This window comes from Gekko japonicus, unplaced genomic scaffold, assembly GCF_001447785.1.
Source record: "Gekko japonicus isolate JY-2015 unplaced genomic scaffold, Gekko_japonicus_V1.1 scaffold1263, whole genome shotgun sequence".
In the NCBI taxonomy this organism is placed as follows: domain Eukaryota; kingdom Metazoa; phylum Chordata; class Lepidosauria; order Squamata; family Gekkonidae; genus Gekko; species Gekko japonicus.
The window spans coordinates 456,998-473,718 of NW_015173165.1; the positions used below are offsets into that span (position 1 = coordinate 456,998).

General features: G+C 46.6%; 1 protein-coding gene across 1 annotated transcript; it reads right to left on the minus strand.

The window, feature by feature from the left end:
- Positions 1-1,217: 1,217 nt before the first annotated feature.
- On the minus strand, positions 1,218-13,266 carry TIRAP (toll-interleukin 1 receptor (TIR) domain containing adaptor protein). The gene is made up of 4 exons (XM_015422513.1): positions 13,074-13,266; positions 7,713-7,857; positions 5,153-5,752; positions 1,218-1,702 (listed from the first exon to the last, which is right to left on the minus strand). The coding sequence occupies exons 2-4, from the start codon at positions 7,717-7,719 to the stop codon at positions 1,662-1,664; spliced, it is 648 nt and encodes a 215-aa protein (XP_015277999.1). The 5' UTR covers positions 7,720-7,857; positions 13,074-13,266; the 3' UTR covers positions 1,218-1,661.
- Between the last annotated feature and the right edge of the window lie 3,455 nt (positions 13,267-16,721).

Below are 16,721 nucleotides of genomic sequence, written 5' to 3' on the forward strand. Positions count from 1 at the left end.
AATGCTGCACCAGCCTTTGATCCAGGAACATTAACAAGCTGGGTCCTAATTTCATGCTTTCCTGCCGTCACTGTAACCCAGGAACATAAACCGGGCTGACAAGTGAGGGAGAGCTGGGAAACAGCCCACAAGGATGCTGAACTAAACAGCCTGGGACCACCTCGCCCAGTGTGACTCCCCCTTGCCTCCTTTGATCATAATCACAGGGCCTTCTGCAGGTGCCTGGCCTGTGAATTGCCTGCTTGTCAACCACCAGGGCATGGGCATTTTCAGCGGTCGCCCCTTCTCTCTGGAATCCGCTCCCTGGGGTTGTTTGTGCCTTGCCGGAGCTTTCATCATTCTGTAGGGCTGGTAAGGCTGGTTTGTTTCATGCAGCCTTTGGGTAATATGCCTGCCTTTGTGCAGCAACCCTGCATTTCCTTGTTTTATTTGTTTCATTTGTTTTAATTCTTCAAGAAGACGACGAAGATGATGATGATGAAGACGAGAAGAGACTGGATTTATACCCCGCCCTTCACTTGGAGTCTCAGAGCAGCTTATAAACTCCTTTCCCTTCCCCTCCTCACAACAGACACCCTGTGAGGCAGGTGGGGCTGAGAGAGCTCTTTCCAGAACTGTCCTTGAGAGAACAGCTCTGACAGAAGAACTATGGCTTGCCCAAGGTCATCCAGCAGCGGCAGGTGGAGGAGTGGGGAATCAAACGTGGTTCTCCCAGAGCAGAGTCCACACACTTAGGTAAAGGTAAAGGTTCCCTTGCTCGAAAGCCAGTCGAATCCGACTCTAGGGTTGCGGTGCTCATCTCCGTTTCCAAGGCTAAGAGCCAGCGCTGTCCGAAGACATTTCCATGGTCATGTGGCCGGCATGACTAAACACCAAGGTGCACGGAACGCTGTTACCTTCCCACCTAAGTGGTACCTATTTATCTACTTGCAATTTCTTGCTTTCGAACTGCTAGGTTGGCAGGAGCTGGAACTAGAGACGGGAGCACCACTGGCTCTTTTTTGTTATTGCATTATTTTAATTGGTTTTATTGTTCTATTTAAATTTTTTTGTTGTATCGTATTTTTAAAATGCAATATTTTTGAAATGTCGGAAGTCGCCCCAAGTCCCCTGTGGGGAGAAGGGTATGGGGTAAAATTAAATAAATAAGTAGAATTCTGACACCGTTCTGTTTTATTATAATGTAACAGACATTAAAAAAAAAAAAGAAGTCGTAAGGGTTCCCGTTGGTTTGGCCTCTGGTAAAAAGGGAACTTTCTTCTCGGAACTCACACAGTGAGTTCAAAGCACACACACTTCACATACAACAGAATTTAGTGTACGCCTAATACTTTTACCATCAACCCCAGGACTTTGTTGGGCCCTCGGAAGTCTCAAATATATGGGCTACGAGAACATGTTTCCATTGCCGTTTATAAACAATGAATGTTCCCGCAACAGAGCAGGCCGCTTAGATGCCATTTAGTGCACACCCATGTCTCTTCCAGATAGCGGAATGCCAAAGAACACAAAGTCTTCCCTTCAGTGGTGAGATGGGTCAGGGGGAAGGAACGACATGCTTCACGTATCCCATGCGAGCAAAGGCATCCTTCAGCTTTAGCTTGTATCAAAAGTGCTTTTGCCCAATAGTCCAAAGTCTCAATGTTTAGTCCGTGTTCCAGTTAATCGCTTCTGCTTGCATTTTTACATAGTTCCCGCAGATCTAAAAGAGACAATAAAGGAGGGATTAGGGGTTTTTCAATCACATGATTCTGAAAAGCTCATCCGACAAAACCTCGCACCTTCAAAGCCTCGGTGTTTGGTTATTAGGAACAGCCATTGCTTTTCAGCATGGCTGGATAAGCAACTGCCAGGTACAGGAATTTGTATCTAATGAAAGGAACTTTGACTCTTGAAAGCTAATACCTAGAGATATAAAATTTCCGGAAACTTTGAAGCTCGGAAAAAAACCCGTTTTTTTCCCCCTTTTTTTCTGGGGGGAAACGGAAATTTTCGGAAAAATTGAAAAAAATGCCACATTAGCATTTCTTTTGTCTTTTCTAGACTGAAAGTCATTCTGTTACTTTAGGAACATAAAACATGACTATGGACATTTTTACTTGGCATGAAATTATCAAAACTAGCATATTAAAAATATAGTGCATCCAAACAATTATTTCAAACAGAATACCCACCCACATGCAAAAACAAAACTGAAACTTTTTTATTTTCTTCTGACAATCGCACCTCCTAAAGGAAGAAATGCATCTTGTTCTTGCATTGGAGAGTTCAGTTTGTAACCTAGGACTTGCTTGTCCTCAGTGCACAGAAATTAGATCAATCTGATACCATACATATTTTTTAGAAATGATTTGGAAAATATTTGAACACCTTGTCTTAAAATATTTTATTCATCATGTTAAAATAAAACGTTCCATAATCAATTTTTCCCCTTTTCTTTTTTCAATTTTTCGGGGAAAAAACAAAAAAGGCTTCAGGAAAAAAACGGGGGGGAAACGGTTTCCCCCTGAATTTTTCCGGGTTTTTTCCGGGCCTTCACATCTCTACTAATACCCTGCAAATCTTGTTGGTCTCTAAGGTGTTACTGGACTCCTATCTAGCTGTTCTACTGCAAACCAACACAGCTAGCCTCTGAAAAGAGTTTATGTTGCAATTCCTTCCTAAACAGCCAAAAAGAATTAAACCTTAACAATGGCTCCATACGAATCTTACACTCATTATAAACCCCAGACTTATTCTTCTTTCCTCACCTGATGTAGGCTAACAGTGTAATCTTAAACAGATATCCCAGTCTAAATAATAACAACAATAATAATCGTATGGCAGTGTATATAGTTTAGCCAGGAGATCCTAAGATTGTCTGGCATCCAGAAGTTCCAGCTCTTTTAGTGTTATGCACCACTAGGTGGGTAGACTTGTTTTAAAGGCACGAGACATTTCAGAGGTGGTTTACTATTGCTTGCCTCTGCTTCACGACCCTGGTATTCCTTGGAGGTCGCCGATCCAAATACTAGCCAGGACTGACCCTGCCTAGCTTCTGACTAGCCTGGACTATCCAGGTCAGTTACCCAGTCTAAGCCTATAGAAAATCAATGGAGTAATTATGCACAGAAGTACACGAGTAATTTATATAAGTGCAGTGGTAGAACTAGGGTGCCCCATGCAGCTTCTACCACACTATTGCCACCAGATAAATATGCAGCAGCAGAAGTGAGCTCCTTTCTCATCGCTGATTACTCTAAAGCAGCAAAGGCTCCCTATGAAATCTTCATCCTTCCAGTTCGAATTCAGACCATGACAAGTTACGTAGTGGTGGAAAGTGCCATCAAGTGGCAGCTGACTTATGGTGACCCTGTAGGGTTTTCAAGGCAAAAGATGGTCAGAGGTGGTTTGCCATTGCCTGCCCTCCTTGGAGGTCCCCCATCCAAATACTGGCCAGGGCCAATGCCGCTTAGCTGACGAGATCGGGCTAGCCTAGGCTATCCAGGTCAGGGTGGCAAGATACATAAACACAGGCAAATAACAAGAAAGCATACAAGTGAAGAGGGTATGTAAGTATCTAGCCTGTAGTCTCTTAAAACCCTGACCTGGATAGCCCAGGCTCACCTGATCTCGTCAGAATTCGGAAGCTAGGCAGGGTTGGCCGTGGCTAAGAACTGAAAGGGTGACTTCCAAGGAATACCAGGGCCATGATGTAGAGGCTAGCAATGGCATACCACCTCTGAATCGCCTCTTGTCTAAAAACAAGTCTAGTTCGCCATCTCGTGGTGCATAACACTAAAGAGCTAGAACTTCCAGCTGCCAGACAATCTTAGGATCTCCTGGCTACACTACACACTATTCCATATGACAATTAATTTTCTTAAATCCATCCTCAAATAATATTTTAGCAACATGAACGATCTCAAAAACTTTTCAGTTTCACGGGAAAGGTTTTCCAGTCGCCCACTGTGAGATCAACATGCCCAAGGTCACAACTGTCATTTTGGGTTCTCCCTTCAATCACGTTTTGCAAAGCCTTTAATCACGTTTTGCTGCTGCTATGAATGAGGCAACGGTTTCCAGTCTGGTTTCACAGACAACTAACCAGAGGTGAGTGAAAAAGAAGGCCTTGCTCCGTTACCAGGATTCCAATCACTACCCCCAATCCCAAAGAGCTCCGTTTTATTTTACAGTAGCAAATGGTTTACATTTTCAGCAGAATAATACACAACTTGAGGTACCACAGTGTTATTTATGTCCATTGTTCATACACAATGGGCTTGTCTGAATGGGCAGCCAAAGATACTTTCCTCCAGCATAAGTAGCCTTCTTTCTACTTAAGTGGCTCTTTTTCCAATTCAAGAGCTACTTGTCGGAAGAAGGCACCTTAGGCAGGAGGAAGTTTTGCTCAGTGGAGTGGTAGGGTAAGGACAGGATCCACCTCACTAGCTCCTGTCCCATGGGTGGAAAGAGAAGTGCTCCCCATTGGACTGAGCTACTGTTATCTCAAAAGGCAGATCTGAGAGCAGACGCTGGGTAGAGAACATAATGCTGAAGCAATTTTTATTAGCAGTTACGAGACCTGAGGGGTTTCCTGATTCCTATGGAAGGTTATAAGAACGTAAGAACATAAGAGAAGACAATGTTGGATCAGGCCAATGGCCCATCCAGGCCAACACTCTGTCACACAGTGGCCAAAAATACCAGGTGTCATCAGGAGGTCCACCAGTGGGGCCAGGACACTAGAAGCCCTCCCACTGTTGCCCCCCCCCCCCAGCACAAAGAATATGGAGCATCACTTGCCCCAGGCTGAGAGTTCCTATCTATACCTTGTGGCTAATAGCCACTGATGGACCTCTGCTTCATATGTTTATCCAATTCCCTCTTGAAGCCGTCCATGCTTGTAGCCGCCACCACCTCCTGTGCCAGTGAATTCCATGTGTTAATCACTCTTTGGGTGAAGAAGTACTTCCTTTTATCTGTTCTAACCCGACTGCTCAGCAATTTCATGGAGTGCCCATGAGTTCTTGTGTTGTGAGAAAGGGAGAAAGTTACTTCTTTCTCTACCTGCTGTATCCCATGCATAATCTTATAATTAATCCACTCGCGAGAACAACTCAACAACAGGCTGCCCAAGGGAACTAAGCACCCCCTTCCACCGCTTACTTACAGCGCATCACCGTCTCTTTGACCTGCCCAAAGCCTTTCTCCTGGACCGTAACGTTGATGTAATAGATGCATTTGAGCTCCCTCGGATAGTCTCTGCGGTCAATGTCCTTCAGCACAGGGATGATGCGCCCATTGGCCATCGGCGCCTCCATCAAGGCCTGATGCATTTGGTACACACACCAAGGATCCTTGAGGAACCTGGAGGTGATGAACAGCACCCAGCAATGGCTGTTCTGGACAGCCTCACACAGTTCCGAAACCATGGCGCCCCCTGGGACCGCATCCCGCAACTGAAGAAAGCAACGGAAGCACTCAGGTTGGCTCTCCAAGTAGTAGACCATCTGCTCCACAAATTCGAGGTCCCCCTCGCTGTGGCAGATGCACACGTCATACAGTTTCTTCCAGCGTGCGCTGTCGGAGCTGCTGATGTTCACGTGGAAGGTGGAGGATGTCTGTTTGGCGCTATTCACCGAACTGCTGGCTAGAGAGTTCGAGCCCTGCCCCTGATGAGGAGAGGGCGAAGGTGGAGAAGCATTGTCCGCAGAGCTCCTTGAAGAGTTTGAACTTTGCCTGGACTTCCGTGGGAGCCACTTGAACAAGCCTACCAAGATACCAGTAAAGAATGAGATGAAACGAACTGGGATAATATAAGAACCATCTCGCTAAACCACATTGAGATCCATGTCCTGTTTGCAACAACAGCCCGCCCAACCCTTCTGGAAGTTCCCAAGTAGGACACGGTGATGATGATCACCTCATTTGCCCCTAGCACCTGGTAACCAGCACATCACTCCTGTACACGGAGCTGTTGAAATAAATCTGAAGGCTTTCACAGCTGAGGATTTATGTGCATGCATATGGATGTTGGCACTAAGCCTTCATATTCTCTTCCTAGAATTCTAGCTTTAACAAGGCAAACACCTTCCAGAGAAAGGGCCTAGAAGAGCACCTGTAATCATGACACCACCCAAGTTTGGGACAGGCCATACATGCTGTCCAAGATCTGTACAATGAAGTACCACCTATTCCCCCCCATACCATATAGCAGTGATGGTGAACCTTTTAGAGATCGAGTGCCCAAATTGCGACCCAAAACCCACTTATTTATCGCAAAGTGCCAATACGGCAATTTAACCTGAATACTGAGGTTTTGCTTTAGAAAAAACAACTCATACATTAACTTAAGATGATCCAAACAAAGTAAGGGAAGCAATCCCAAATGCTTTCATTTACTTAAAATTATTTGGCAGAGAATTCCACAGTTTAATGACGGTCTGGGCCTGGCTGGGGCGATGGCACGCATGCCCACAGAGAGGACTCTGAGTGCCACCTCTGGCACCCGTGCCATAGGTTCGCCACCACTGCCATATAGCATAGTAAATATAATCACAAACAAACCACATGTAATCCTATAAAAAAACCCTCCCCAACACAGCCCATCGACAGAAATGCAAGTAAGAGAAAAGGAAAAAGAGAAAGAGAGAGGTACACATGCAGGCAGCTGAGAGTAGAGATTAGAGAGAGAGAATGGGGGGAGGGGAGAGGCAGCAATATGGATCCAACTAAACAAGTAATGGAGGTAAGCCATCACTGCTCAAAGAGTTACAAGAAACCTTGCCGGATGGAAGTGAAGCTCTCACTAGCTTCTCATCTGCTGTATGCGATTCTCTCCCTTATACAGAGATCTAGCAATATCACAGACCCAGTCGTCTATGGTGTGTGTGTGTGAGATTTCCAGTGCTGCAAGATAATTCCCTTGGCAACCAAGACTTTGAATCCATAACGTGATGCTTGGGCAGTGCTCATAGAGATGGTATGTCACCTAGGCGTCAGATTATTAACTGTGAGGCTCAGTTTGGTAGATAACACAAGATTAATTCTAGATATAGCATCTTGTCAGAAAATGTGCAATTTTGGGACACCTCCCAGATTGCGTGGACCAGACTGGCTCTAAATATCAGTCTCAGGAAGATGTAGGTGGCTAATTCAAGCAGGATATCAGTATAAAAGAGGAGTTTGGGGGTACATAAACCCTAGATGTAAATCCAGGGTAGCAGATATAACTGATTTAAGTGCATTTTGCCATCGGGACAAATGGATTGGGGTATTTAGTTGCAAGTTCCGCTGGGAATGGAGGGATCAAGAGTATGTCTTGTTTGGCTTCTAAAAAGTTGATATATAATAGTAGTATGTCTACAGAGAATTTCTGAGGACTGGAGCAGAGAGGGGGGGGGGTGGCTTCCAAAGATGCAAATGCCCTAGGAGCAAAAACAGAGGTCAGACAATGTTTTAACTAAGTATATGGCCAACTACAGCTATTGGACTAAATTCTGTGCACAGAGATGAAGGGTTTGAAACGATCGTTTAGGCCAATCAACAGAGAAAAGAACACTAGACCGCTAGATACCCAGAGTTTCCAACATATACCCTTGTTGGACCCCATCTTAATCGGGGGAATTTCCCAAATAGATCCTTTTGCGTGCATCAGTCGAAGTCCAGTGGAGTGTGTCCCACCTAATAGACCAAAAAGCCATGTGCAACAGAAAGTGCTGCCTACTCACCAGCCATATCAGGACTAAGTTTCAGGTGAGAAGCATCTGCGTCTCTCTTCCTTTGCAAGTCAACGGGTCAGAAAAAAGGCTTGAGAAGGGATGTCCCGTTCCCCCGCTTACACCGGAACTTAACTCAGGTCAACTCTTGCTGTATCTGGGGTAACATCAAAAGAATGAAAGCAAACTCAGATTCAAATTGACTGGCTTAAATTAAGTCCACAAAGCGTAGTCCAAAATGAACACACACTGGGGGAGAGTGGCAGCACTGTATGAATTGCAGCTTTCAAACCAGAGCCTAGTGATTTGATCCCAACCCACCACACTACTCCCTTATCTATCGCCAAAAACTAATCCCTACACAAAGGCAAAGGCAGGAAAAAAGCATAGGCTATAGGGCCCAACATGTAACATGTGGCTTTTAGGCAATGTTAGAAAAAATGTGGACTGTGTACAGATACATTAATGCCCTTGTGTTTTGTAAAAATTTCCAGTTGCAGAAATGATTTTGAGAATACCACTGATTGTAGACAATCAAAAGCAGATTAAAAGCCCCAAATCAGTTATTAGTAACATGGTGAACTGATGCATGTACTGCTGTATCTAATACTAACTGGATGGTCTCTGCATGGATAACAAAAGCTGCCTAACAGGGCCATACACAGACAAAATAGGGATCTTGATCTACTTGTGGGTCTCCACTAACCACAAGCAAGGGCATTGTTTGGCTACAAGGATAAAGAGGAGACAGCCATCACCCTGCTCAAACCTCTGATACCTTAGAGCACTGTTTCCCAACCTGTGGGTCAGGAGGACCCAGAGGTGGGTCAAGGGCCAGCCCTGCCTACTGACTGCCTCTGTCCTTTCCATTGCTCTCTTTTCTATATTGGAAACCAAGATGTGACCCTAGAAACAGTATTTTCCATCTTATAAATTAGTTGGTGTTTTTTTCTTCTTCGCTCCATATCCGTGTTCATGAAATAAAACATTTCCAGGTGGTTACTAGACTGAGATTCTCAGAATGTTAGGGGGGGTTAGAGGGAGTAATGGAGAAGGAGAGGATGGTCAGGGGCTGGAATGTAACCTCACATGCAAAGGCTGAGTATGTTGGAATGTCACTTGCTTAGGATTCATAGTGTTGGGAATTGCTGTCTTAGAGAATCCTGGGTGGAGACATTAGGGGATGGGTTGGGAAGTTCCTAACTGTTCCCCTTTCTCACTGGCGATTCCTTGTGAGTCCCCAGCTTAACTTAACAATACTAAGAACGTACGATTGAAATGAACACAGCCATTCTTGCCTTTTACATCCATGCTTCCATCTCCCACTGTTAAGTTTTTCATGGTGGAGATCTTCCTCCTCTGTACAATAGTCTGTAAGCCACTGTGCACGCTGATGGTGCTATATAAATGAGAAATGATAGCCCTGTGTGTTTGCTTGGCAAATACTAGTCTCCTTATCCCAGAAAAGAAAAGCTGAATGGCCTTTTACTGGGTTGTCATCATTTGCTACGAGTAGGTGATGCTCACTGCCTCCTATCCATAGATTCAGAAATACCACACATACACACCTGAAGCAGCCTTATAATGAATCAGACCATCAGTCCACCAAGGTCAGTATTGTCTACTCAGACTGGCAATGGCTCTCCAGGGTCTCAGGCTGAGGTCTTTCACATCACCTAGTACCTGGTCTTTTTTAACTGGAGATGCCAGGGATTGAAAGTGGGGCCTTCTGCACACAAACCAGAGGTTCTTCCACCAAGCCACAGTCCTCCTCAAAAGTGCTGAATGAGGACTGAACATTCATGAACACAAGAAGCTGCCTTATACTGAATCAGACCACTGGTGCATCAAGGTCAGTATTGTCTACTCAGATTGTCAGCGGCTTTCTGTTAGGACTGAGGTCCAATGCACGAAGCCAGCAATTACAGCATGATCAAACATACATCAGTGGCTCTTGGCCAATCACTTCTAAGCTAAAAGCCCGCCAAACTAATGCTCTAAGGTTCCCAGGGAAAAGGGGATACTAAAGACAGCGCAGGTCTCAAGGTTACATGGCTATGCCAGACACCAGACAGATAATGGCCAGAAACGAAACTATAAATTCCAGTTCACACACGCACACCTCCACCTCTCCATGGCAACCAAGCTCCAGACAGGTGCTTTTGGTTGACAGCTGAGGTTTTTCACATCACCTACTGCCTGGTCTTTTTAAAATGGAGATGCTGGGGATTGAACCTGGGACCTTCTGCACACAAAGCACAGGCTCTTCCACTGAGCCACAGCCCCTCTAAAAGGTCTAGAAACTGGCTAGTTCCACTAGATTTTCTGCAGTCTAAGCTGACAGAACCATTAAGAAGAAGAAGAGGAGATTGGATTTATACCCCACCCTTCACTACCCAAAGGAGTCTCAGAGTGGCTTACAATCTCCTTTCCTTTCCCCTCCCCGCAACAGTCACCCTGTGAGGTGGGTGGGGCTGAGAGAGCTCTGACAGAGACTGCTCTTTTTCAAAGACAGCTGTGCCAAAACTATGGCTTGCCCAAGGTCATCCACCTGCTGCAAGTGGAAGAGTAGGGAATTAAACCTGGTTCTCCCAGATTAGAGTCCGCACACTTAACCACGACACCAAAACTGTCCAGGGAGACTAACAGTATTGAGGAGACCAGAGTCCAAGCCCCCACCTCTGCTACTGTGTACACCTGCCATTCGGACATAGAACCTGAGGAACCATCAAGAGGACCTCCTCATTCATGGGACGTAAGGGAGGAGGGACAGTCTTTGAGGCCATAAGGGGCCCAAGCGATTCAGAACTTTCCAAGCCAGTTCCTTGTATAAGGTTTGAGCGATAGCAAGGAGCCAGGGGAAACCCTGGCAAAACTAGTATCACATGCCCTTCAGCAACAGTTCACATTTCACAGAACAGGGGCTACTGCATTCTGTACGAGCTAAATCTTCTAAACAGTTCTCGGGGCAGCCCCATGGGAAGCAAGTGGCAGTAGTAAGGTTAGATGTGCGCGAATGATTCCTGTTAAGCTAGGGATGCCAACCTCCAGGTGGGACCTGGGAACCCCCCAGAATTACAGCTCATCTCCAGGCTACAGAGATCAGTTCTCCTGGAGAAAATGGATCCTTTGGAGGGTGGACTCTATGGGACTGTAACCCACTGTGGTCCCTGTCTTCTTCAGGCTCCATCCCCAAATCTCCAGACGTTTCCCAACTTGGATCTGGCAACCCTATTGCCTCATCCCCGGCTGTCCCCGGAGGAGGCCTGGGAACACTATGTGTTGGGTGTTACAAGTTAGAACACTGTTCAGTATTTACTGGGTTAATGATGTCTGTTAAATCACATGTTTGTTTGTAACCAATAAGTTTGGAGAGCTAGAAAGCCCGGTAACTTCAGATCTAGTTTGTTGTTCTGATTGGAGACTAGAGTGCCAAGTATTAGCATTTTATGGCTCTTTGTCCTGAGCAAGAAGAAGTTAGTCTCCATTGCTCTTCTGCCATGTTCTGTCTAGCTGTAAGGATGTAGGAATATAGCTCTTTGTTATTTTACATCCCGTATACCTTTTCCCCATGCTAGGTTGTAGTAAACTTTTATATTTAAACACACCATGGACTCGGCCTCTTTAATACTCTGCTGAATGCTGATTACTCTGCTGATTTACTTTAAGAAATTAAATAAGAATAACCCAACACTATGGCTGCGATCACACACACTAAACAATCCACTTTCAGTGCGCTTTCCAACTGGATTTTGCCAGTTCACACAGTTGGAAAGCGCATTGAAAGTGGACTCAGAGTGGATTACTGAGTGTGTGTGATTGCAGCCTATCTTGCACTTTTGTCAGACTGAAGATCACAGCCTTCCCGTCAGGAACGAAACACATACCTGACCATTGTCAAAAACTTGGGGGCACCGCCTCTGCTCACCATGGACCGCCAACCTGGTTGACCCTGTGGGCATTTCCAAAATTTTGAAAAAAGGTAGCAGGACCAATTACAAAACGGTGGGAGGTCCCACGTCACGGGTTCTTTGACAATGGAGGAGGCTGTTTCTGAATGGGGGTTACCTAGCAACCCAAAGGTGACGCCTCCTGAGCTCTTCCCAGGTACCTCCTGCTCCAAGGAGGCAGGGGAACAGAAAGAGTTAGGGGGAAAGCAGTGGGTGACAGGAAATATATCAAGAAGCTTCCATGACACTCTTTTGGAGACCACCATTCCACATACACGCCAGTCTCCTATGTCTTTAGCTGTGCAACCAACAGAAATCCAACAGACTGAAACTTCTCCTTTTCTGTCCATATCACTTCACTCCCCACCAAAAATCAAAACAAAATACAAACTTGCAGGTGCAGCAACAGAGAACGCTTCTCTTGCACAATTTCCCCTGGAAACATCACTTTGTTAAAGGCCAGAAGTTGGCAACTTAAACTCACAGACAAGGATGCAGAAGGGGTTTAAGAACGAAGTTTGAGTCCAGTGGCACCGTTCAGACCAGCAAAGTATTATTCAAGGTTATCTGTGTGCAAGCACACTTCTTCAGAGACTTTGCTGGTCTTAAAGGTGCCACTGAACTCAGACTTCGTTCAGCTGCTTCAAACCACCACCTGAATCTAAGGGGACTCTCCGTGTCTTTCTTAACACCGCTTTGCCGAACTCCAAGATTCCCCACCCCTTAAAAATAGGGATTTAAGAAAAGAGATGAAATGAACGGGATACATTCCAGCCACTGACCCCGCCCCAACTCCAAACGTTACTTTCTTTCCCCTACTTGCCTGTTGGGAACAAAGCAGAAGCTGAAAAGCAGACACAGTTCTATTTTTTAAAACAAAACAGACCCCTTGACAGTATCGTCCTATGTAGAGTTACTGCTGAGCCGGACTGCGCCCGCAGCGATCAGTAGGTTCCTCCTGGAGTAAAAGTCTGCACAGAACTCCGCTTCCAACGGAGTCAGATTCCCTGAGGAGAGATCTTCCCAGGATCATCTCTCCCCACCCACCATGAAAAGGAACTGCAATCTCGACCTGGCCAGAAAGACTCCCCAGTTCAGAGTCGATTAGATATCTGCAGCCTCCCAGCTACGCTCCGAAGGGGTGAGATCCAGCTCCATTCACGCCCTGTGTGCATTTTGCGGCTCCCTTTCGAAAGCGGCACCTGTTGCACCCGGAAAACCCTGCAGCACCCGTCTACTCTTCCGGTCTGCAGCTCCTGCGCAACCCTGACCACTTTTCTTTTTTGGCATTTTTAATTGCGAAAATACACGAACATAAAGCAATTTAAACCACACGTCACACAGGCGCGACATACATGGGGGGGGGGGGGACACCACGCATTCCTTTAGCGGTAAAGTTAAAGCGATTTTTTAAAAAAGTTACCGGCCACGGGTGGACGCCAAGCGGGAAACCGGATCAGCTTTTCAGGTGGCAGCGAGGAGTTGGCAAACTCACTCTTCCTGAGTTTGCAAGAAGGAAGCAGCTGCTCAACTCGGGGCTTGTCTGGGCAACCCACAGTGCCGCCTCCGCTCTTGGCAACGCCTGGAGGCCGCAGACGTGGGGGAAAGAGCGTGTGGGTCAGCCGGAAGATGCAGAAAGAGCCGGCATTTCCTCCGCAGTTTTGTGGGTGGAAAAAGAGAACTCTTCTGTGTCGCTGGAATTCGCATCGGATTTCTTCTCCAATTGGGAGGCGGAGTCGAGGAGATCCGTCTGGATCGGGCGCTGCCGCTCCTCTTTAAAAAAAAGCGATCTCAACCGATTCCACTGACTTCAGCCGCCTTTGCAGCCTACAAGACGGGAATACACGAACACTTGTGAGCCTTGCGCGCTCCTGCACTGGCGGGGGTATTTTCAACAGAGAGTAGCGGCGTGCTTCGGGGATATGGAGTTCCCACGTTGAAGATTACTGCCGGGGGGGGGACGCCGCGTTAATCCGTTGCGCGCACCCAAAATGGCCAGGAATCGTAGCGAAAATTACAGATCACTAACATTTTACCGCGTAAATCTTGAATTAATGAATACTGCCTCCGACGAACTGCGCTGTGCCCTATGTTAGTCTTTCCTTCATGTGCTGGCAAAGAGTCCCAGCTGGAGAAACCGCCCCGTGCTGGATGAGCCTTTCTACAATTCCGTTTAGCGAATCGGGAGATGCTCCAAAGCCACACACACACCCCGGAAATCACCATTACTTTGAGTCAGCACTCAGTCGAAACTGCAGGCGGCAAGATCTACGACGAGGCGCGAGGAGCGCAGTTGGTCCTTAGCCATGGCTCTTTAAGGAGCACCTCTTCGGCCCTTCTAGAGGCAAAACCACTCCTCGCGCCTCGTCTCCCGTTGGCGGTAGCTCATAAGAACATAAGAGATGCCAATGTTGGATCAGGCCAAAGGCCCATCCAGCCCAACACTCTGGGTCACACAGTGGCCAGAAATACCAGGTGCCATCAGGAGGTCCACCAGTGGGGCCAGGACACTAGAAGCCCTCCCACTGTTGACCCCCCCCCCCAAGCACCAAGATGACAGAGCATCACTTGCCCCAGAGTCCCTATCTATACTTCGTGGCTAATAGCCACTGATGGACCAGAGGGGTAAGTCCATTGCAGGAAAAAGTAATATGGCTGTTGGGGCACTTCGGTGTTTTCATTCAGTACCTGACCAGTAGTGGCAAGTTCGTCAATTAAACTGAACATTTCTGCGGGAATGTCTGCATTCCCATCCGTCTGAAGCCTGGGCTGCTCTCCCACCAGATTTTCCGTGGCTGTCTCACTGCTGATGTGGTTCTGTGTAAAATCACACGTGCAACAGACAGCCCCTGGGTAATCCATTTTTTCCTACACTTTTAGCAGTGGTTTCCTTTTCACACCTGCTGTGCATTGCAGGCCCCCACCCCCAAGATTCCCTGCCAACCCTGTTTTAATTTTTGGTTTTATTTTGAGGAGCCAGGGAAACACAGGACTGCATAGGAATAATGCAACACCCTTAACTTCCACATATCCGTGAACACCTCCACGACCCCCTCCCTAAACAGTAAACAAAGAAAGAATAAAAGGTAAAGGTTCCCTTGCTCGAAAGCCAGTCGAATCCGACTCTAGGGTTGCGGTGCTCATCTCCGTTTCAAAGCCGAAGAGCCAGCGCTGTCCGAAGACGTTTCCATGGTCTGGTGGCCGGCATGACTAAACACCAAGGCGCACGGAACGCTGTTACCTTCCCACCAAAGTGGTACCTATTTATCTACTTGCAATTTCTTGCTTTTGAACTGCTAGGTTGGCAGGAGCTGGAACTAGAGACGGGAGCTCACTCTGTCATGCAGCACACTCGGGTCTGGAACTGACATGCAAAAGATACAGCATCCCACTTCCACACTGAGCTTGCTCAGAAAGTAACTAAGTAACACTCATATGTAACAGCATTACCCTCCACCCTTTAAAGAGGCCAATTGGAAGTAGTCAAGGGTGGATGGTTATCATACACAGAATGGACACACTTGGTTGGTAGCGTGCCTTGTGGCTTCAATAATCTTTAACTACAGTAATTACTTACAGGGATGAATGACAGCACCTTAGGGGGCTCCAGATCACCAGGAGCTCACTCTGTCATGCGGCAACTCGGGTCTCAAATTGACATACAAAAGATACAGCATCTCACCTCCACACTGTGTTTGCTCAGAAAGTAACTAAGTAGCACTCATATGTAACAGAATTACCCTCTGCCCTTTAAAGAGGCCAATTGGAAGTAGGCAAGGGTGGATGGTTATCATACACAGAATGGACACACTTGGTTGGTGGCGTGCCTTGTGGCTTCAATAATCTTTAACTACAGTAATTACTTACAGGGATGAATTACAGCACCTTAGGGGGCTCCAGATCACTAACAGTAGGAATTATATAACTGCTTTTAGTAGGCACACATTGGAAGCTTCAAGCTGGATCAGAAAAGCCAGGCATTGGCTTCTATGCTGGCGTCACTGGGATCTATAATGTTAAAATCAGGAGCTGGCCTCATACGTTTCAAACTTTACCTTCTAGTCCTGAACTCATTTGAGGATTACAGCCCAACACAAGAAAAAGCATCCTACCAGGCCGAGAAAGTTACACACTACATCAGTGGTCCCCTACAGGCGTTTGGAATTTTGACACAACGTGATGGGCACTGCCACAGGAGACAGAGCCAGCCATAAAATGGCTACCACAGCTTACCTTCAGTCAGACAGTGAAGATCCTTGTGCTGTGGAAGCAGTTGCAGCCAAAGCAACCTTTTTAAAAAAAAAACACAGGCAAATCTCCAATGGCCAATCAGAAGCCTTGCTGGGCAAAAGCCCCACCCCCTTTCTACAACCACTTGGTGGGCACCAGAACATGTGTCAGCGGGCAACACATCAGGGATCTCTTCACTACATGCTCTGAATACAATTATCAACCCTAAGTTGGGTTAGAGAGTGCCTCTAGAGTAGGTAGATTGGAGCTGGCCAGAAAGCCTAGAGAAGAAAAACACCCGATTTTCTGCTTCCCTCTCTGTGATGTAAGGAACAAGACCACTGCAGATGACTATTTGGAGGAGTTGTGGTGAAGTTGCATTTTGGCAGCACAGTATGTGTACAGGAAACTTGGATCATCCTTCTTTTCCTCCTCCCAACAATGCTTTTGGTGGCCGTGCTTTGTTACGCCTTTTGTCCAGCTACTGACAGCATGCTACCCTTCCAGATGAATGCTCCCCACCCAAAACATGAGCAGAACTATTACAGGTCTTGGTTTTTGAAAGATGAAAGGGGCCTGAAAGGAGCTTTGCTTGCCCCTGAGGTCCACCCACAGCATCAGCTCTGCTCAAAACGCTGAAGCCCTTTGTAAACACCCCTCTTCCACAATGCTTTTAAGCTCCCTGGAAGAGCATAAGATGCTGTAAAGGTAAAAGGCAAAGGTTTCCCTTGCTTGAAAACCAGTCAAATCCGACTATAGGGGTCGGTGCTCATCTCTGTTTCCTAGCCGAAGAGCCAGCACTGTCCAAAGACTTCTCCGTGGTCATGTGACCAGCGTGACT